The sequence below is a fragment of the Callithrix jacchus genome, chromosome 1 (assembly GCF_049354715.1).
Source record: "Callithrix jacchus isolate 240 chromosome 1, calJac240_pri, whole genome shotgun sequence".
Taxonomy (NCBI): Eukaryota; Metazoa; Chordata; class Mammalia; order Primates; family Cebidae; genus Callithrix; species Callithrix jacchus.
Window position 1 is genome coordinate 105,644,545 of NC_133502.1, and position 22,621 is coordinate 105,667,165.

The 22,621-nt window shown below is 34.5% G+C and overlaps 1 protein-coding gene across 7 annotated transcripts in view; it reads right to left on the minus strand.

The window, feature by feature from the left end:
• The window catches only part of LOC100392727 (intermembrane lipid transfer protein VPS13A), a 236,138-nt gene that overhangs the window by 102,293 nt on the left and 111,224 nt on the right, over positions 1 to 22,621 (minus strand). For all 7 annotated transcript variants that reach the window (XR_013533346.1, XR_013533347.1, XR_013533364.1 and 4 more), the window contains exons 34-44: positions 17,998 to 18,145; positions 14,356 to 14,509; positions 8,798 to 8,925; positions 8,243 to 8,412; positions 7,343 to 7,560; positions 6,407 to 6,639; positions 5,114 to 5,206; positions 4,268 to 4,624; positions 3,229 to 3,330; positions 1,637 to 1,795; positions 905 to 1,160 (exon numbers count right to left, since the gene is read on the minus strand). Coding sequence is in view for 4 of the 7 variants with exons in the window: in XM_078367818.1 (XP_078223944.1) it covers positions 905 to 1,160; positions 1,637 to 1,795; positions 3,229 to 3,330; positions 4,268 to 4,624; positions 5,114 to 5,206; positions 6,407 to 6,639; positions 7,343 to 7,560; positions 8,243 to 8,412; positions 8,798 to 8,925; positions 14,356 to 14,509; positions 17,998 to 18,145 (2,018 nt within the window). In the remaining 3 variants the exon portion in view is untranslated. The remainder of the gene's footprint in view (positions 1 to 904; positions 1,161 to 1,636; positions 1,796 to 3,228; positions 3,331 to 4,267; positions 4,625 to 5,113; positions 5,207 to 6,406; positions 6,640 to 7,342; positions 7,561 to 8,242; positions 8,413 to 8,797; positions 8,926 to 14,355; positions 14,510 to 17,997; positions 18,146 to 22,621) is intronic.

Consider the following 22,621-nt stretch of genomic DNA (forward strand, 5'->3'; position numbering starts at 1 on the left):
GAACTTGGTTAAACGAAGTTTTATATATATTGACCGAAAGCACATGTTGTATTGGGGATTAAACTACTTACTTGCATAAAGTTCATTTACCACCCTATCCATAAAAATGTTAGTTCAAACAAAAGGAGGTAAAATAAATGCAAATATTAATTACAATGCTATGACAACACCTGAAACACCTGTTACATTATTTTCTAACTAGAAACACAAGCTATTTTAGTAGCTTACCCTTCCAAATCTAATTAATCTTTTAAACAATGCCCTCTTCAATAATTACTTAAACGTTAGAGTATCAAAAAGTGGTGTAGGTGAGGCTTTGGGACTATTTAACTTCATGATGACTACATATTATGATAATTTAAGAATGTATATATTTCATCTTCAATAAAAATGTAAAAATTCTGGGAAGCAGAAAAAAATAGAAGGAAAAAGCTTCACCTTAGTAGGCAGAATACAAAAAAGCTATTTACAAATCCTAAAACCATTAAAAATTGTCATTTGCATGAATTCAAACTTTGAGTTCATTCAGTTGCAAAACTGGTGGAATACTATCAAGTGATACCAAATGTGATTAAAAGAACTCCCATAAACATCTAAATATCTATGGTCTGTAAAAGCTGAATGGGAGTGAGATTTAATATTTTTCCTCCCAACAATAAAGCAGTAAATTGCCATGCTGTAAGTCATGCCGTGGATAAATAAAAAGTCTGGAATACAAAGCTTTAGTAACAACAGTAACCAAGACACTGCAAGGACAAAAAACAGTTCTTGACCTATTAGAAAGGAGATAAAAAAAAATAGTAACAACAAAACCTTGCTAAGAGTCTAAGAAAGCGTAAAATAACATGTAAAATTGTAATTTAAAACGAAAGAGTCCCAGGAAGGTAATATATCAATTACTTACTAAGAAGAATGAAGAAGAGTTTGCTGCTTAGGCTAGTCATTGCACTGAAATGATCATTGTCCTTGGTACGGACATAATCCATACTTAAACTCTCTTCATTTTTCAGTACATATGATTTTGCCATAGGAATGTTGAGTACACTAAAAGAATCACTTGGTGAAACAGAGACAGTAAGTCCAAGTGAATTTAAAATTATAAATGGTGCTAGATCCCTTACGAAGTCAGCTGAAAAGCCAGTGGCAGCTTCTGTAAATGCCTAATAAGAAAAAATTATCTTAAATTAAATGAAAAGTGTAAAATCAAACGACAAGCAGAACATTAAAGGACAAATGAAAAATAACTAAGTTATTAAACTTCTTTTTTTTTTTGAGACGGAGTTTCACTCTTTACCCACGCTGGAGTGCAATGGCGCGATCTCGGCTCACCGCAACCTCTGTCTCCTGGGTTCAGGCAATTCTCCTGCCTCAGCCTCCCGAGTAGCTGGGATTACAGGCACGCGCCACCATGACCAGCTAATTTTTTGTATTTTGAGTAGAGACGGGGTTTCACCATGTTGACCAGGATGGTCTCGATCTGTTGACCTCATGATCTACCCGCCTCGGCCTCCCAAAGTGCTGGGATTACAGGCTTGAGCCACCGCGCCCGGCCCAAGTTATTAAACTTCTTATTCAACAGACAGATCAAATCAGACAAGTTATCTCAATATTTAAAGTTTTGAATTTCTTTTCTTACCTTGACTAAATTATTTAACATTATAAGACCACATTTGGATAACGTAATGTTTAATTGGTCTTTTGAATGGAAACTGATGACAGTTTTATATTCTGGCACTTTGTAGTTTTCCTCCTCACGATCTGACTCAACAATGGCCTTTTTTGCTTTCTTTTTCATCTAAAATAATAAATTACAGAAATATAAGAAAAAATTATTTCTAGGAGCACAACATGACTAGACAAATCCCAATAACAACATTAGAGACATTAATACATTTTATCTGTCCTAATTTCAGTTAAGTTCTACTGCCTTACTGAAATTACCTGGACATCAGCCAGCTAAGGTCACACAGGACAGAAGTATCAGAGAAGATAAATCACGTCATCCTTAGTGATAGAAAAATGGCAGATAAAATTCAGAAGGAAAAATAAAAAACTAAAATCACTCTGTGTATCTGACATCTGAATACAGAAGCACATACTTCAAAGCAACATAAAAATTCAGACCAAGAAAAGCAATTTCGTGTGTTGGCCATGCTAATAATAAAAGAACAGAAACCCAGGGACTTACAGAGGCAGACAAGAGTAGCAGAACGGTGCTATAAAGCTAGAGCTCACAAGAATCAATACCCTTTACATTTTTTGGGAGTCACAGATACATGCAGTAACCTAAAAACCACCAAGGATTTCCTTTATTCAAATCCTTCATCTAAAATATCTGGAAAATAAAATTAAGTGATGTAGTAAGAAGAAAGCTAGACATGCGAAGCTAGCCACCTTCATTGTTACTTTAACTAGCTTTAAGCCACTGATAATGGGTCTGCAGGTTGGCCAAGTCATTATTAGGTAGGAAATCTGTAATTCTGCAGTCTCTTGCTTTAGAAGCAAAATTCCATCCAAGACCCCGATTCTCATGATTACATAAACCCACAGGATATTTCAAATAAGTATGTACACACACACACACACACACACACACACACACACACACAGAGGATGAAGGAAACTTGGGATAGATAACAACCTACAAGATAGAGGCATTATAGCACAGTGGTTTAGAGTGGATTTAACCCCTCTGCAGCTGGATTTGCATCCTATCTCTTCCCCACATTGTAGCTATTATTACTTCAAGAAGTCTCTTAACCTCCCTGGTCTCAGTCCCTTCACATGTTTAACTAGGGATAAAAACTCTCTCTTCCTCCAAGAATTGTTGTAAGGATTAAAGATAAGCTAGTTAGAACCATGTCTGGCACATAATACTTGTTACATAATTAACTGTATTAGAAGCATAGGCAACATTGGCCTTTGATTTGAAAATTATATTCAGAGGTCAAACAAGGAAGCATGTGGGCAAGGCTCATGATGAGACAACCTGAACTTTATTGTGATGAAAATAAAGTGTCTAGTGTGGTATAAACATTCTCAATTTTGGAAAATATTTTTCAGACTTCAAATATACCTTGATGGGGGAACGTTAGTTAATAAAGGGGGAGGCTGTACATATGCAGAAGCAGGGGGTATGTGGGAAATCTCTGTTGCTTCTTCTCAATTTTGCTGTGAATCTAAATCTGTTCTTTAAAAAACAAAGTATTTTAAAATACACATATATACCTTGATACCAAGATTCCATGGTCTAAAATTCTCAGTCTGATCAATTTCTAAGGGTTCGAGCAGAGGCTCCCATACACCAAACATTTCATTATAATAATGCACCTACAGAGAGAATTTTCATTAACAATGATCTTCCATTCTGTTTCCCAACATGTATTTTTCAGTCCTGTCGTTTCATCTATATGAACACCAGTATACGTGCCATTCAGTAGCTTCCTTTAAGCACTCCCTAAGCACTTTCCTCCCCTGGCTAATTTCATAATACATATTTGCTCCTCACAATTTAGTCCAGATAAAACCCCTTTTTAGGAATCGTTCCTTGATTCTACATTATATAAAAGTGTAAGGCATGTCTTTCTAATTCTTTATATTTCTATTAAAAGAGATTATTATCCAGATATTCAGAAATTTGGACTATATCCTTTAAAAAAAAAACGGTATTCAACTTTAACTCTTTTCTTTTTTGAGGCTGGGTCTCACTTTGTCCCCCAGGTTGGAGTGCAGTGGTGCGATCTCAGCTCACCGCAGGCTTGACTCACCAGCTATTCTCAAATGATCCTTCCACCTCAGTCTCTTGAATAGCTAAGACTACAAGTGTGAGCTACCACCACTGGCTAATATTTTGTATTTTTAGCAGAGACGAGGTTTTGCTATGTTGCCCAGGCTGCTCTTGAACTCCTGGGCTCAAGCAATGCTTCTGCTTTGGCCTACCAAAGTGCTGGGATTACAGGTATTAGCCACTAGGCCTGGCCTCAACTTTAACTCTTAAAGAATTCTGAATCTAATCAACAACTGTCAAATAACATATTACCTTTAAGTTGTTAAAATCAGTTGAAATATAAACTTAATGTGGACATGTACTTTAAAAGGAATGTATACATAAAAGCAATTACTCAAGGGAAAAATTTGAAAACGTTTTCTCAAAAGTTTTTGACCCAACATCATATTTACAGTAAGCTTAATTTAGACAGCTACCATAAGAATCCATAATATTCCGTATGTATCATTATCTGTTATAAAACTGGAAAAATATGCTTACTTCTAGCTCAAGCTGACAGTGCAGATTTATTAGGGAACTCCAGTTTTTGCCTTCCCCTGAAAAACGTGACTTTGCCAAAAGCATAGGCACTGTTCTATGACCAACTCCAGCCTCAAGAACTATAAAAATAGAATCAATGTTCATTTTCATCATCTCGCCTTTGGGTACCAATTCAGCTGTGGGAGCTGTTTTTTCAGTTTCATTTGATTCTTCAAGAAACCACATTTTCAAAGTCTTTGTATCCTTCTTTTCCCATAAATGTGCAGTAGAAGAAGCTGTTTCTTTTGGGAGAGTTTCCTTATTTGTATACAGTGCTGAAGTTATGGTAATCATGGTATTTATAATAACTGGTGAAACCTAAGTGGGGAAAAAACTAATGAAAAATCTATACAAAACATTTTCAAACATACAATTTAAGAAATATTAAATATACTTGCTGAAGGATTACGAGAAATTAAATATTGAATTAACATTACTATCACAAAATAGTAGATACAATTTACTGTCTATAAATTTTTTTAATTACCATAACTAATTATGACTTGTTAAAATATATACACAATCTTATAGATACTAAACTGATGAAGTATAAGTAACTGCAACTATATTTATTAGGGATATTAGATGTTAACTACACAAATGTCGATCACAAAATACAGAATAGCATTCATTATAAAATGTATATTAAATAATATAACTTTGTAAATATCTCATAAAAATATGTTTTCAAAAACACAAATACATCTATTTTGTTTGCCTAACTAAAGACTTGCTATAATAACCTTCTAGGATTTACTAATTTTTTTAAGGGCACTAAATATTCAAATGATTGTTATTTTAATTTACCTTTAGTGTCAGGGATTTTACTGACATATCAATCACTTGTGGATCTGCACCTATCTGAGTAGTTTGATAAAACAAGTCACAGGGCTGCAAAACCTATGAGAGAAAAATCAAAACCACTATATTAATGTTTAAATATGAAAATATTTCTATTTAAAGACTTTCTTGGTAATAGGTATGTCAAATAAACAAGTTAATAAAAATAACTATTTAAAAAGTGACTCAATAATACACTCCTAATTATCCCGTAGGAAGGATCTCTAGAACTTCGTATCTGTCCTACTCTTCCACAGCAATAGAAGTTTTATCTGAGCACAAGGTAGCTCAGAAAAAAATACCACATTCTTCAACTTTTATTACAGTTAAGTGTGGTCATGCAGCTATCTTCAGGCCAAAAAGGATGTGAATAAAAGATGTATTTAAAACTTCTAAGTCAAAACCTAAAAGAAAATCGGTAAACCCTCCATTTTCTATTCTCTCTCTTTGCTTAGTGGAGAGCCAGCAGTCTTGCAAATCTGGGCAACAGTTTATCTTATATCGTAACTAACATATATATAATCATTGTAACAAAATTATATCTTATGTTTCTATGGTCACAATGTTTAGAACATTTAAGCTTCTATAGCTGCATACCAAGAAGCAGGAAAAAAATACAGAGAAACAAACAAAAACTTATGCTTCTATTACTCCTTTAGAAACTCATATTTTTATAAGTATTTTGAAGATTACTCGGAGTCAGCCAGCTAATTTGAAAAGGCGGCTTTAAAGAAATGAATTTTAAGTAGAGTTATGAAGAGGAAGAAGGCCAAGAGGTTACTAGAGAGTAAAAGACCAATGTGAAGTAGGTCAAAGCAAATGGCTGAAGGTTCAAATGAAGTTACACGGAGACAAGGAAAAATGCATTATTTGAGCAAAAACATCCAGACGGGAGAATGAAGTTAAAACAATAAAACTGAAACAACACAGGAAACAACTGTCAGAAAGGTCTCAAAGTCCAAAGTGCAGTTTGGAATTCACATGGTTAGAAAGTCAAAGATCTTAATTGAGACCCGTCAAGATGAACCCAACTTCTTAGCGAGAATATTCCCACAAATACTAACAGCAATGAGCAGCATCTGGAAGAACAAAAGAGTTTCAAAGTTGGTAAATAATATCCTAAATTAGGCTTTCTAAGGAGAGAGAAAGATAGTTTACAGAGCAAGGTTGGGAAGCATGTAGGTTTTTTGTTTCCTAAAATGGTCTATACTACATCCAAAAAAGTTTACAATTAAGCAGATGATCAAATAGTTAACTTACCGTAGTGATTTTGCCTTTTCTCTTGACTGGAAGAAATGGGCAGGCTCTCACTTGGAGATCTTTAATAGCAGCAGTCATTGTACTATTTTCAAGGTCACCTTTATAGCAAATTTCACATTGTGTTGTAATGACTAAGGCAGGAGCATCATTTTTTGTCATGTCAGCCACAAACACAATTTCAGGATTTTTAATAATAACATTAATTTCCACCTTCTCTGATTCCTGTGTAGGTACTAAAACAAATAAAAATAAATTAAAATATTTATAAATATTTGCTGTATATTATGAATAAATTATTTGCAAGAAAATATTAAAATAAAATAATAGTAAAAAGTAAAACAACAAAATCTTAGATCCCAAAGAAATAACTACAACCCTTAGTGAAGATCTGAAGAAGCTATAAGCATAAGAATATTTTTAAATGAGGAGAAAGTCTCCATGATTTAATTGGAAAGCCTAGAAACTAATCTAGTTTGCAACTCTCAGCTTGATACTCCTTCTACTATACCACAGTGAATGACATATTGTAAAAGATAATAGAGAAACCAGATGTTAAAGCTGGGAATAAATATAACAAAAATAAATGAGTGCTTTAAATTGAAATACTATCTTAATTGTGAAAAGATATGGTCGGTTCATTATTCACTCTGTTTTTTTCCACTAGACAAATTCATTCAAATCACTGAATGAAGAGCAGTACAATTACTTATTCTAACATAGGTTTCATAATTTTTAAATGCAATATATATTCACATCTTTTAAAAATGCAAACTATACATCCTCCCAGAAAACACATTAAGGTTTTCCTTCTACTCTGAAAAATAAGATTTTAATTTATTAAAGCATTTATCTTGATGATGTAAAAGGCTGATCAAGGTAAGTCCTGTTGTAGCACTTCAATGAAACAAATATTAAATATTTTAGCCAATAACTAACCTTCTTCCTTAGCAGTCCATGTTTGCACACTGGTTTCTACAGCAGTGCCTGTGGTGTAGGCCTCAAGAAAGACATTTGCAACAGTCTGCAAAAATTCTACACTTGCACAAATATACATTTCTTGAAAGACAGCATCAGTCACACAACCATCTCTGACTTTCCTGTACTTTATATCCATCATATCTTTTTTGTCAAATCCAACCGTCAGTCCTATCATTCTGGAAAACACAGTAACAACAATTTCTATGTATAAGTAACTCGGAAGTAATCAAACAGACAAGTAAAACTGAAAGAACTTGCACTGACAAAAAAAAAAGTATTTTTAAGTCACATCTCTTGGGAAGATCCACAAAGTGTTCTAAATGAAAAACTTACACATTTCGGGAACACAAATGTATCATAAATTAATTACTTATGTATCACATAAGTGATTTACCACATCACAAATTAGTTACTCATAAATTAATGAAAATTATATCACAAATATGATTTACTGAGGATACACAAAGTATATGTTCACTGAAGTATACGCTTATAAGAGTTTGAATCTCAAGATATTTTGTCTTTTCTCTTTTTCATGTACTTCCCAATGCAATTAGCATGGATTAACAATAATTTATATTAGATTTATATTAGATAATGTAATTTAAAGAATGTAAAAACCAATTTAATCACACTGAGTATTTCTATTTATTCAATGAATCTATCAATTATCTAGTAAGAATAGCACATAATGAAACCAGGACATGTTAAATATTGACTGAGTACTACAAGTTGATTGAATTGAAGCTTTAAAGAACCTAGTATGTACTCAGAAAATGAATGTGTAACTCTGGGGATAAATTCTGTAAAATATATGATTTCTCAAGTGAAACCTTAGAACATCATTACAATACATACCGAGGAGTTGCTTTTTTGACATGAGGCCTTTTATCATCTAAAATACAGTTTTTTAATGAGAAGGAAGAAAATGTTGAGTCATCTGAATACATTTTTAAAGTACTTATAATATTCTCCAATTTAAATTCAGCAAGTTTCAGAGCAGGATCACGAACATCTGTAAAGGAAGCCTATGAAAGGAAAAATCAACACAAAATTACACAAAAACACAAGTCTAACGTGTATTTTATGATATGAACTACTACAAATTATTGCCTCTGCTTAGAAGAAACATCAAAATTCTCCATCTCCAAAGGGCTCTTATGAAAGGCAAAAAATATATACATATCACTTTAATTTTACAATTGATTTTTCACATTATTAGCTATGTGATAAACAACTCATTTAAAAAGGGAAATGATTAAAACTATTATTAAAGTGAAAAGATCAACCATTTTTCTCAGAGGGACAGATACTACAAAATGCATGTTAATTATTAACTTTTGTTACTTTAAAGACATCTAACTATGCAATTTTCACAAGTGAAAATACATTTTCTTTTCTTCCTTGACTTACTTGTTTAGGACCTGGACTATACAGCACCATGGTGAGATAATCAGTTTTGAAGCTCACGTTTAGTGTTGTCTTAACTGGTGAGGCACATGAATGTACTTCTACCACAGCAGCTGTCACCACAGTTGATCCTTGAAAAAATTAAAGTTATTTAATAAAAGAATATATCATGAAAAGCAGCTCATTAAAATGCCCTGGAAACAGATTTAACAGAATTATTAATTAAACAAGTATACAAAAATGACATTCAAAAAAATAAAATATTAGAAAATTTAGATGTAAAACTCAGTAACTTTTGGCTTAGGACTCTTCCCATAATAATTTGGGAATATTAATTGAACACTTGGTGTTTCTATTTCCTCTTGCTGCTTCCGTTTCCACTTCTGTTCTGTTCCAAGGAAAAACAGAACTAATCACTGAGTATGTTTTGGGGATTAAGTAAAATAGCACATGTAAAACACATACTACAATACCTGGCACATAATTCAGTATTCAAATTTTACTTTAAAAAACTAAAACCAAGAGAGATTTTAAAAATTGTTCTACTAATCAGAAGAATCCAAAATGTTTTCTACATTTAAATTTTGAATCAAAGCATTATATGTACCTATTAAATGAGCTTAAAATGAAAACACAGCACTTTCTAATTCTCATTATATCTAACTTCAGAGGCAAGCACCATTATGCCAGGTAATGTATTTTCTTTTTCTTTTTTTTTTTTTTTTTTTTTTGAGATGGAGTCTCGCTCTGTCACCCAAACTGAAGTGCAGTGGTGTAATCTCAGCTCACTGCAGCCTCCACCTCCTGGGTTCAAGCAATTCTCCTGCCTCAACCTCCTGGGTAGCTGGGAGGTAGTGTGCTTTTAATTGTGACAAAATTTACATACAATGAAATACACATATTGTGTATGAACTATTGGGTGAAATTTGATAAGTGTATATATCTATGTAACCACCATTTCAAGTAAGATACTGAACACTTTTACCCCTCCAGAAAGTTCCCTCTTACCACTTTCTAACTAATCCCCAACCTCTCTACCGTTCTAATTTCAATCATCATAGATTAGTTCTATATATTTTTTAATTCCATACAAATGGAGTAATACCGATTGTACTATTTTGTGTGTAGCTTCTTTTAGTCAACATTCTTCTGAGATTCAACCATGTTGTTGCATACACAAGTAGTTCACTCTTAAAGCTAGTCATGCACTCCATGAAAAGAAATAGTTTATCCTCTTACTGATGAACAATTCAGTTGTTTCCAGATTTGGGCTACTATAAAACATCTACTATATATATATATATTCTTAAATAAGTCATTTTGTGTATTTATGTACTTATTTTGGGGTCAGGTGGGAATAAATACCTAGGTCTGGAATTGCTCCATTAAAGGTGGGTATATGTTAATTGCCAAACTCTTTGCCAAAGTGGTTATACTATTTCCCATTCCTATCAGGAGTATGTGAGAACGTCAGCTGTTCCATATTCTCATCAACCTGCGGCATTGTCACTCTTCTACAACTTACCTCATCTGGTGAACTGCAATGTTTTCCTAATAAATAATTATATGAACAACTTATCATGTGTTCACTGCCCATTTACATAGCATCCTCTCTCAAGTATCCAAATCTTTTGGTCATGATTTTGCTTTGAAAAAGTTGCTATTAATTTATAGGAGTTCTAATGTATTCTGGATAAAAGACACATACAACCAGTCTGAGGCTTGGCTTTTTCCTATCTTGTTACTATATTTGATGAGCAGAAATCTGAAATTAGAAACAAATCTACTCATACAGTTAAACATTTTCTCTACTGTTTATCTGTTTCTCTTTTGTTGGATTCAATTATTTTTATTACTGTCTTCTTTTCATTTACTTTGAGTTTAATTTCCTCTGCTTTTTCTAGTTTCCTGTGGTAGATTTGATCTTTGATTTTAAAATATTATTCTAGTTACAAATTTCTTTCACCACTGCTTTAGTTGTATTCCACAAATTCTGATGTATTTTATTTTGATGATCATTCAGTTCAACTTCTTAATTTCCCTTGTCGTTTCTTTTCGATCTATGGGTTAGTTAGAAATTGTTTTATGCCCTAATAGTTCAAGCTTTTTCATATCCTATTGTTACTACCTTCTAATTTAATCCCATGTGGTCACAAAACTTAATGGTACCAAAAATGGTGTATTTTGTAAACATTCCAGGAACCCCTTCAAAACAAAAATGTATTCTGCAACTGAGAGTAACACCGTATTACATTAATTAAGTTTGTTGACTGTGTTCAAATCTTCTATATTCTTTCTGGCTTTTTTTGTCCATATCTTATCATTTACCAAGAGTGGTATGTTCAAATCCCTAACTATGATATGATTCTGTATATGTACATTCTTCTTTAGTTCTGTCAGTTTTGCTGCATATATTTTAAAGCTCTGTTATTAGGTATATACACATATAAGGCTGTTGCATCTTCTTTGTGAACTGATACTTTTATCATTATTTTAAAAAAACCAAACCTCGTAATGGGACATTAAGGAGACAGATGAACCCTCCCAACCAGATATTTTCATGGTCGTAAGGGAGCTTTGCTAATTTTTAGGGTGATGATGTTACTATATTTTAAAAGTAACATCCTTATTGCTTATAGAAAAATGGTAATTAATGGTATAATATCTGGGATTTGCTTTAACATAACCTAGTGGGCTGCAGGAAGAAGGGAGAGGAGCAGAGTTAGGGAAGTAACAAAGCAGCCACGTGATATTAATTAACGAAAGTGGGTGATGAGTACATGTCAGTTCATTACCTTATTCCTTCTACTTTGGTATATGTGTAAAAATTTCCAGAAGAAAATGATGAAAATAACATATTCAAATATCTATTTCCAACTGCAGACATTATCTTCATACTCCCCACTCTTTAAGCCCTTATTAATTATTTCCCCTGAACCATCTTCCTCTTTACAGCTTTGGTTGCTAATGACTTTACTTCTAACTTATCATGGTTCATAAAATTTACTTTTTTATTTACATAAGAAATCTTCCTGTTTAACTATGACCATGTAATACTTTTCTATGATGAGACTCACGATGTATTACAATAGTGCCTCTGCCGCTGCATTTTAACAGTGAGTGCATCTCTGAAAAGTAAGAGATTCTCTCTTCTCACATTCTAACAATGGCTCAAAATTACGCAAAATTTAGTCCACTTCACTTCTGCACTATGGTACAGAAATTTCTTTCTTAAGAACAGAAAACATTTTTCTCTATATCAGTTACATAACTCTGTATCCTATATACTATGTGGAATTCACGCTGTTTTTCTTCTATAAGACATTCTTCCAAATGGCCTTTCTTTCCTTAAAGCATTCTCATTTACTTTTTAATGAAAACCAATTACTTTCTAACCTATTCACATAGATAATTTGAAGACTCCTTTTCGATGCACTACTGGGTAGGCCTAGGTTTTCTTTACCCCATGTTTTCCTCTTTCCTCGATTCCTTGTCTTGCTGAAATGTATTTTCAAACTAATTTCTTTTACGAATGGGTATGAAGAAGTCTAAGAAAACTTTGAGTCACAGGAAATCTGAGAATTATTTTCTTTCACGTATTAGGTGATGGTTTGGCTGTATATAGAATTGAGCTTCAAATACCACTTTCCTTAGAATTTTGAATATATTCCTCCATTGTCTTCTACCACCCAGGCATTCCATTCCATCATGTTTTATTGATGATAAATAAAAAACAACAAAAATCGATCATGCAATCATTTTTTTTCTAAGTCCCTAACAGGCAGCCTGTTTCTTTTTTCTGAAACTTTGAAAAATCTTAGCTTTACCATTCTGACATCTCATGAAAATTTGTTTGCATGTGGAATCTTGGTTTACCCCATCTGCTGGAAACTCAGTAGATTCACTGTAGCTGAGCTGGTTTCAATATTTACTTAGGTCTGGACAGTTCACAGCACTCACCCTTACCCACACTTCCAATTACCTGCAGTTAGGTCAACAGGGGTCTGAAAATATTAAGATACTTTGAGAGACAGGCCACATTCACATAACTTTTATTACAGTATATTATTATGATTGTTCTATTTTATTATTGTAATTCATCTCTTACTGGGCCTAATTTGTAAATTAAACTTTGTCACACATATGTATGTACAGGGAAAAAAGCATAGTTTGAGTACTATCCAAACATAGGTTTAGTAATATCCACAGTTTCAGGCATTGACTGGAACATATGTCCTGCAGATAAAAGGAAAGTACTAAACTTCTTTAAAGAATTCTCTTCCATTTCCTCAATTATGTCTTTCACAATACTTACTCTGGAATTGAACCTTCTGAACTAAAACATCACTTTTAAGTTTTATCATATTTTCCATCCTGTGCTTTTTTTTCTCTCTCTCTGTCATGGGAGATTGCCTCAACCAAATATTTCAACTCAATAGTTCTAATTCCATGCTTAGTGTTTTTGTTTCAAATTTTCAGCAATAATGGATTTCCAGCAACTCTGCTATCCTTGGGTGAGCTGGCGGTGCCGGTGGGATCCAGTTCTTACATTACCTTCTCAAAATCCTCTTAGAATGTCAGGTTTTTTTGTTTGTTTGTTTACTTCCTTTTCTGTCCCCTCAATTATCTGTTTCCTTCAGAAAACATGATTCTGTCTATCTTAGTTTCATTTATGCTTGAGTTTTTACAATTTTCTTCATATCTGATCATTCACATTTAACAATAAAGGATTTGTTTGACTATTCTAGCTAGTAAGAGTGGGATTTCCTATAATGCTGTAAATGTAAAGTTGTTTTTCTGTTGGGATTGTACCTGTGTAAAAATGCTGTGTCATACCTCAGGGCTTTGAAAAGGTGAGTCTTGTGAACTAGCAGGTTTCATTTTGAGGTAGGTAGGTCTGAGGATCCCCTTTAATGTCAGAATGAGAACTTCATGCTTACGCAGCAAAATCATCCCAGCACTAACTGACCCTCGTTAAGTGTTGGTGCTGAACTCAGAACCCAGCCACATTCCACAGAACACACTGGATCCAACATTAGATGAAGCCTCCTTCTGAGTTCTGCTTCCTTCTACTCTGTTCCATCCATCTATCTCCCAAATATTTGTTAAAATCCACCATCTACTAATGATCGTCCTCTCTTTGCATTTCTAATACTTTGGTATTCCTAATATGGATATAAAAGATTCATTTGGGATATATGCTGCACTAGGAATAGGGAGAAGACGGGAGAGGGAGAGAAAAATGGAAAATAAGAAGATACAAGGAAGTCAGAAAAATATGAATACATATTGAGAAATTTTGTTACAACAGGACTAGGAATTTTGATTGATAGAAAAAAATCAACACAATGACTAACAGAATAGACAATTTAGAGATGGCCGAATGGAATTAGCTTATTAGAAAGAGATTTATAAATCTTATTTTGCCAAAACTAAAGAAAAAGAAGAAAAGGAGGGAGAAAGAGGAAGAAGGTGGAGAAAGATGGAAAGGAGGGAAGAAGACAGAGGAAAAAAGAGAGAAAGAGAGGAAAGCAAGAGGAAATTTTAAGTTAAAAACATACCTCCTGAATGGTGTGAAGCATTAGTCGTAACTCCACTAGTGACACTGTATTGGTCGTTTGTTACAGCAGGTGAGGCACTGCCACCTTCTCCATGCCATATATTGCCATGCAATGTTTTAAAAATAGTTGTTATATCTTCTTGACTAAGAATGAACTGTTAAAAAAAAAATGTGCTCTTTTTAGCACTGCTACTTCATTGCAGAATTTAACTGCAGTTAAAATTCTCAGAGGAGAAAAATGAAAGACCATTTCAATCCTCTACAATACCAATTAAACATTTTTAGAAACTGAATATTCAGTTTTCTAAATGACCATGTGCTCTTTAGCACCTTGTGAAATACAGGACTAAATTAGGTGCCAATAACAGTGAAGTTACGAATAAAGAACTATTTGTTACTAATGTACCAAATAATCTAGTAATTTTAAGCCTTTAAAATGAACTTTAATTATCTCTCTACTTTGGATTTTTTTGGTTAGTAAGGAACTCATTTTACAAATGTAGAATAATCAGAAATGATACATTTGGTTAATCAAAAATGTTATAGTTCACAATGTGTTTTACATGAGCTATTTTATTTGAACCTCACAAAAGTCCTAGGGATACAGAATATAATCCTGAAATTTATTTATTTAATTAGGTAGTGACTGGGTCTCATTCTGTCACCTGGGCTGGCATGCAGTCCTAGCTCACTGCAGCCTCAAATTCCTAGGCTCAACCTTCCACCTCAGCCTCCCATGTAGCTGGGATTACAAGCATCACCAACATACCCAGCTAATGCAGTCCTGTTATTTTTATTTATTAAAAACTGAGGCTAAATGGTTAAGTAATATGCTTAGGTCCACACATAAACAAGGAACTAATAAAACATAAATAAAGAGCTAATAATTTCAGGCTGGGTGCAGTGGCTCACACCTGTAAGCCCAGCACTCTGGGAGGCTGAGTAGCACAAATCACTTGAGGCCAGGAGTTCGAGAACAGCCTGGCCAACATGGTGAAACCCTGACTCTACTGAAAATACAAAAATTAGCCAGGCATAGTGCACACCTGTAATCCCAACTATTCAAGTGGTAGAGGCAGGAGAATTATTTGAACCTGGGAGGTGGAGGCTGCAGTGAACTAAGATCGTGCCACTGGACTCCAGCCTGGGTAACAGGGACTCTGTCTCAAAAAAATATAAAGAGCTAATTTCAAATCCCAGCTCTTACAAATTTAGCCTCAAATCAACAGCATAAGACCTGTCTGAATAGCTGTGATGGTTAATTTTGTATGTCACGTTGGCTCAGTCACAGTACCTAGATATGTGGTCAAACATGAAATGTTTCTGTGAAAATATGTTTTAGATGAAATTAACATTGAAATCACTAGACTCTAGGTAAATCAGATGATACTCCATAATGTAGGTGGACCTCATCTAATCACTTTGTATTGAAGTTGGAGGCCTTCAGCAGAAAAAGACTGACCTCTTCCAAGCAAGAATTCTGCTAGCAGACTGTCTTTAGACTCTAGCTCCAACACGAACTCTTCCCTGGGTATCCATCCTTCTGGCCTACCCTGTAGATTTTGAACTTGGTAGCATCTGCCATCATGTGCACCAATTCCTTAAAAAACTCTCCCCCCTCTCTCTCTATACACACACATACTCTCTCTGGAAACCCCTGACTAATGCAACAGCAATAATGTAAAAAAGATCTTTGAGTTCGGCTCACTTCTAAGTTTGTCAAAACTACAAAAATAATTATATTTTTAGCTGTTATGACCCCAAGGAGGTAATCTGAATCCCTCAATATTTAACAAGTTTTACTTCTATCGGGCTTTCTTTGACTGCATTTCAAAGATGTTATACTAATGTAATGTTTTAAAATTAAGTCCACATGTTCTTTATACCTACTACTAATGTTCTGGGTTTTTTAACTTTCATTCCTTCATTCTTTTTCATGACACTTATTTTGCAATTATGTAGCGAGCACTGCAAAAATAGTAATTCATAAAATAAGGTGAAATTAAACATAATTTCTAAACCATGTCTTCTAGTTAGTATCTGTCTATCGCATGCAGCTCAAATACTGATTATTAGTCATCACTCTTTCTTCACTTTTGCCAGGAGCTCAGTGGAGGAAGTTCAAAGAACTGTAAGGATCCCGGGGCTGCTGATCTGCAGTATCTATGTCAGGACAGGCTGTGTATACAACCACCAAAAATCTGGTAAGTCAGAAATCGCAAGTTGCTCCACTTGGTCTGAATGCATCAGACTAATTGACTTCACAGCTGATTCTAGCCTCTACCTGACACAGAAGATGAGGCCCAGGAGGGAACAAATATCTGGGATCTGGGTGAGCTGCAACAGTGGCTAATTAACTATTCAGGTGAATCAGAGTAAGGGAAAACCCAATTTTATCCTAGAGGACTGGCCTCAAAAGGCCGCTGAGCACTTGCAGATTGTCTGCGGCATCACCTGAACATTCTGTATAGATTCTACCTGGGAAGAGCATGGGAAAGGAGTGTCTTTCCTGCCCCACACAAATATGGCTGATAACAGGGTCCAGTGGGTTGGCAATGGCCACAGCATGCTATTTATAAGTTTCTATCTGTTGTCTTACCAATGCAAACAGACTTCAAAAATTTATCTTAAGACTAATTTCCATCTCCAACCCTGTAAGTTAAAGCAGCCATTATTATCTTACACACTAAGATTTTCATACCAACATCACGTTTTATGCTCTGAATATACTTTTGACTTAAAAGTCTGAAATGTTTTAAATGATAGTTTTCTCTTAATAAAATAAAATTTTTACAGAAAGAAATAGAAGGGGAAACTGGGAGGTGGTGAGAAAGATTTCTTAAGTAGGTTTCTTAAAGCAACCTCCCAGAGTATATGTTGCTATGACTTCAGCAAAGCATGTGACACAGTTTTGACTTTCATCCAGAAAAGGGAAAAAACTACAAACTTGTGGACAGTTCCATGAGAGATCTAGGAGGCAATGTCAACCAGTAAGAATGTAAAGCTAAGGTGCTAACACATTTGCCGTTTTCATTTTCAACGTATGAATTCTTCTAGTTTCTTTTCCTTTATATACTCTTTGTATAGGTTATTTCATATATTCCTATGGTTTTAAATGCCATCAATATGCTGGTGACTTCAAGATTAGTATTTCTAACCTTTCCAATAAATTATTTTCCAATAAATTCTTTCCAATAAACTCTGTGTTAATGTATCTAATTGACTACTTACAGCACTATGCCTGTTATTTATGTCCTTCATTAAATTTACCACAATTTATAACTATTTTAATTATGTGCCTGTTTAGTTTTCTACTATCTACGATTATACCTTTCAGATTACCATCACCACCAACCCCTGCATTAGACTGGGAAGTTCCATGAAGTGAGAGACAATGTCATCACTTCTTCGCCACTGTATCTCCATTGTCTATCATAGGGCTTAGCACATAGTAAAGAGTCAAATATTTGTTAAAAGAATGAATGGAGATCATTTTCAAATGAATTCTAGTTTAATATAATCACCATTTCAATTCTGACCAATGTGATTATATGTATACAAATGCCACTCAAATGATGCCTTATGTCCCCAAGCAATATTTTTCAATAAGCAAAACAAAATGGGTAAGTATCAAAAAAGTTACCTCCATTGGTTTCAGCTGAGCATTTACATTAAAACAAGGAACTTCCTGGTACCACTCCCAGGATAAATTTCGTTCAACCACCACCTCAAGATTTAATGGCAGTAGTAGATCCAGTACTTCCTGGTACGCATCATTAATATATTCAGATCTAAAGTAGAGATAAAATTCTTTTAAATTGTTTCACATACATTCAGGTAGTTAAAAAAGATTAACTTAAATTTATCCTTTCATATGCAAATAGCAGAAATCAATAATTTGTTGTGTAAAAAGCGGGAAAAAATCTATCAAAACGAGTGATGTTTTATCCCACTAGAAACCTGGGTGACGTACACTGAGCCGAGTGTTCATATTACACAGAAATAGGGCCAGGCACACTGGCTTATGCCTGTAATCCCAGCACTTTAGGAGGCGAAGGCAGACAAATCACTTGAGGTCAGGAGTTTGAGACCAGCCTGGCCAACATGGTGAAACACATCTCTACAAAAAATACAAAAATTAGCTGGGCGTGGTGGTGGGCACCTGTAAGTCCCAGCTTCTCAGGAGGCTGAGGTGGGAGAAGCACTTGAACCTCGAGGCGGAGGCTGCAGTGAGCTGAGATCACCGCACTGCACTCCAGCCCGGTCAATAGAGCGAGACTGTCTCAATTAAAAAAAAAGAGAGAAACAGATTTTTTTTAAAACACAATTTGTAATATGGTAAAAAGTACAAAAATATGTAAGTTGTATAGTATAACCTTAAAATAAGAATCATCTCTATGTAGTCCAGGCACGGTGGCTCACGCCTGTAATCGCAGCACTTTGGGAGGCTGAGGTGGGTGGATCACCTGAGGTCAGGAGTTTGAAACCAGCCTGGCCAACATGGTGAAACCCCATCTCTACTAAAAATACAAAAATTAGCCAGGCATGGTAGTCGGGTAGTTGAAAGACTGTCAGCAATCTCTTACATTCATTCTCAAATTTCAAAAAATACTTTTTGGACATACAAATAATAAATATTTTGATTTCACATCCTACACATATTTGGGGACTCTTAAAAGCAATCTATTTTTAATACAGACCCTCACTCAATTTGCATCTACCATTTCTTGAAATCAAGCAAGATGTGACTGAATATAGATATGGAGGCCAATTTTTCCAATTCTTCTCAGGATAAAAGGAAGAAATAATTGTTCTTAATTTGGAATAATGCTCCCTGATTCTCACGACTATGATTCCTTTCAGAATGATAACATCTAGGTTTACCACATTCTACACGTGCTAATCCATCAACAACTAGTCTGCGTTTATTTTTTGAAGACATCAAGAGTGCTGGATGTCCAGTCTACAAATTCTTCTTTGTATTCTTTTTCTCCATCAGTACCCTCTTGTCTTTAACTTCTTCTCTCTTCTATTAGTCTGTTTTCACACTGCTGATAAAGACATGCCCAAGACTGGGTAATTTATAAAGAAAAAGGGGTCTAACGAACTCACAGTTCCACGTGGCTGGGGAGGCCTCACAAGCATGGCAGAAACTAAAGAAGATGCGAACGCGTGTCTTACATGGCAGCAGGTGAAAAGAGGATGAGAGCCAAACCAAAGGGGTTTCCCCTTATAAAACCATCAGATCTCATGAGACTGATTAACTACCACAAGAATAGTATGGGAGAATCCACCCACCATGATTCAATTATCTCCCACCAGGTCTCTCCCACAACATGTGGGAATTGTGGGAGCTCTAATTCAAGATGAGATTTAGGTGGGGAAACGGCAAAACCATATCACCTCTCCAATATCCATCAACATGATTTTCAATCATTAAAATCCTGTTCCATTACTTTAGGTCATATCTGCTTAGCAAAAATTCAGTTTTGTCTCAATCCAACTGACTGTTGGATTCCAATCACAAAATACCAAGTACTACACGAAAAAAAATCATACTCTATTAATCATGGTTAACAGTAACAGCAGGACCCACAATGCTGCCTCAATACATTTTCCTGCTTTCTCATCTCTGTCTGCTCCTTGTTAGTCTCTTATAAGGGTTCCTCTTTCTGCCAATTCTTTAAATACTGGTAATCCTCAGAATTCTTCCTCGTATGTTCCACTCTACAAGCTCTCTTTTGTGGCTGTGCTCATTCCAATGGCTTCAGTGATGAGCACAAATTATTATTAAGGACTCCTAAACCTAGAAGTCTAAACGACATCACCTAGGCATATATATTCCACTGCCTTCTGGATTTCTTTCAAGATCTCTCCATGTAGAAGTCATGCAACCACTTTCAGGCTACTTTGTGCATTAGAGAAATAATCACTATCTCTATTCGGCTGAGTTTTTTTTTTTTTCCTGCATTGTTCTGTCTTATTTCAGTGGAGTACATAATCACCAAATGCTGATTTCCAAGCCTGCAACCTAAAGTGAATTTTAATTCCTCATTTCCTTTGACTCCCACACCCATTAAATCATCAGTTACTATAAATTCTGGTTAGCTCTCCACTACTTCACTCCCCTACCTTAGACTAAGTCACCTGTAATTCTTATGTGAATTACTGCTATAGTTACCAAACTATCCTTCCAACCTCTAGGTTTGTGTCCTTCTGACTTAATTTCTAGAACCTTTCTAAAATATGATCCCATGTTTACACAGCAGCCCGCTATACTTATTAAACAGTACCTACCACAGCAACCCAATGAGGTAGGCATTATTTATTAATCCCTTATAAAGATTATTCACTATCATATTTCTTATTCTTAGCATAATGCCTGGGATATATATGGTGCTTAATAAATGCTCAAGTGACAGAAATTTCTCCTTCCATCTAAGATGGAGTAACATGAATGGGTTTACACTCCTGCTTGAAAGAACCCTGGTCTCTAAAAAAAAAAAAAAAAAAAGACAGACAAAATTTATTTAAAAATAGTTTTTAAGACCTAAGACATCAAAAATGGATCGTGATCCCAAAGAGTTGGAGAAAAAAATGAGGTGAGCCCCACAATTGTCCCAGTTTACTATTGTTTTGCGATAATTAACAGGCCATGGTACAGAGAGGGGGAACCCAGGAGAAGGCCAGGAAAGCCCCAGAGTAGAGAAGAGCTGAGAGTCAAAGACAAACCAAGGTAGCTAGAGTTATATAATAAAACACCAGAGAGACAAGAGCTACACAAAATTATAGAGTAACGTAAAATTTATAGCATAAAGTACTCCAATTTACAGCACTGTATCAATCCAACTGACTATATATATCATACATTAGAAAAGAAGAAATGCTTCAAATCAATAATCTTAGCCACCACCTAAAGAAACTTAGAAAAAGAGCAAAATTAAACCGAAAGGAAGAAGAAAGAAATAATAAATACTGAATCAGAAATCAGTGAAAGAGAAAATAAAACCAAAAAAAATAGAAAAATTAAAAGCAGAAACTGTTTCTTAAGATCAATAAAACTGATAAATCTCTAACCAGATTGATTGGTACAAAGGCAGAAATTATAAATACCAGGAAGGAGGGAGGAGATATCATTACAGATATTAAAAAATAAGGGAACATTATGAAAAACTTTATGCCATTACATTTTACAACTTAGATGAAATGGATAAATTCTTTTAAAAAATTAGGGATAGCTCAAGACAAAATAACTCGAATAACCTTAAATTTATTAAAGAAATGAAAACTGTGTTTAAAAACGTCCCAGAAGCAAACTGTGGGACCAGATGGCTTAACTGGCAAAGTCTACCTAATAATACTTATGGAAGAAATAATGCAATTGTGCATAAACTGTCAGAAATGTATGCATATCAAAACTTATAAAATGGTGTAACATTAAAGATATGCAACTGATTCTGTGTCGGTGATGTCTCAATAAAGCTGCTTTAAAAATATTCAACTGATCAAACAGACTCATAGGAAGCTAAGAGAAGTATATAAATATATCCCAGGCATTGCACTAAGAAATACAGTAGTGAGCAATCTTCATAAGGGATTAATAAATAATGCCTACCTCATGGGTTGTTGTGGTAGGTACTGTTAAATAAATATAGTGGGCCGGTATATAAAAATGGGATCACATTTTAGAAAGGTTCTAGAAATTAGCTCAAAAGTAGACAAAACTAGAGGTCGGAAGGATAATATGGGGGCTAATTAAGTAATAAATGAAACAAAAATAAGGTGAAGAGACAAGCAAGAGAATGAGATCAAAGAAAAATGACAGAAAGAAGGGAGAGGGCAGTTTGGAAGTATAAACAGAGAAGGATCCAAGTTGGAAAATTGGGCATTAAATTCAGAATGGGCAATTCGAAACAGCACAGAAACACAGAGGACATAGTATAAAAGCTCTGGAAATATTTGAACATTTATTTATCACCCTACTTCCTAACCCTATGCTTAATAAATACATAAGGTTGTATGCTACTGTCTGTGTAAATGACAGCATCAGATCCCTAGCACACAGCTGACAGAGAAGATAAGGTGATACTGTATTTGAAAAGTGAATAAACATATTACATTAGAAATTCCTCATTTCTTCCATAGCAGTGTAATTTATAATGAACTACAAAAAAAGCACCAATACATTTCATCAGGTAATAAATTTTATAGTTTTCCTAATTACCAAAGAAGAAATTTTCAAACACTTTCTAGGTTTTTTAAAATGC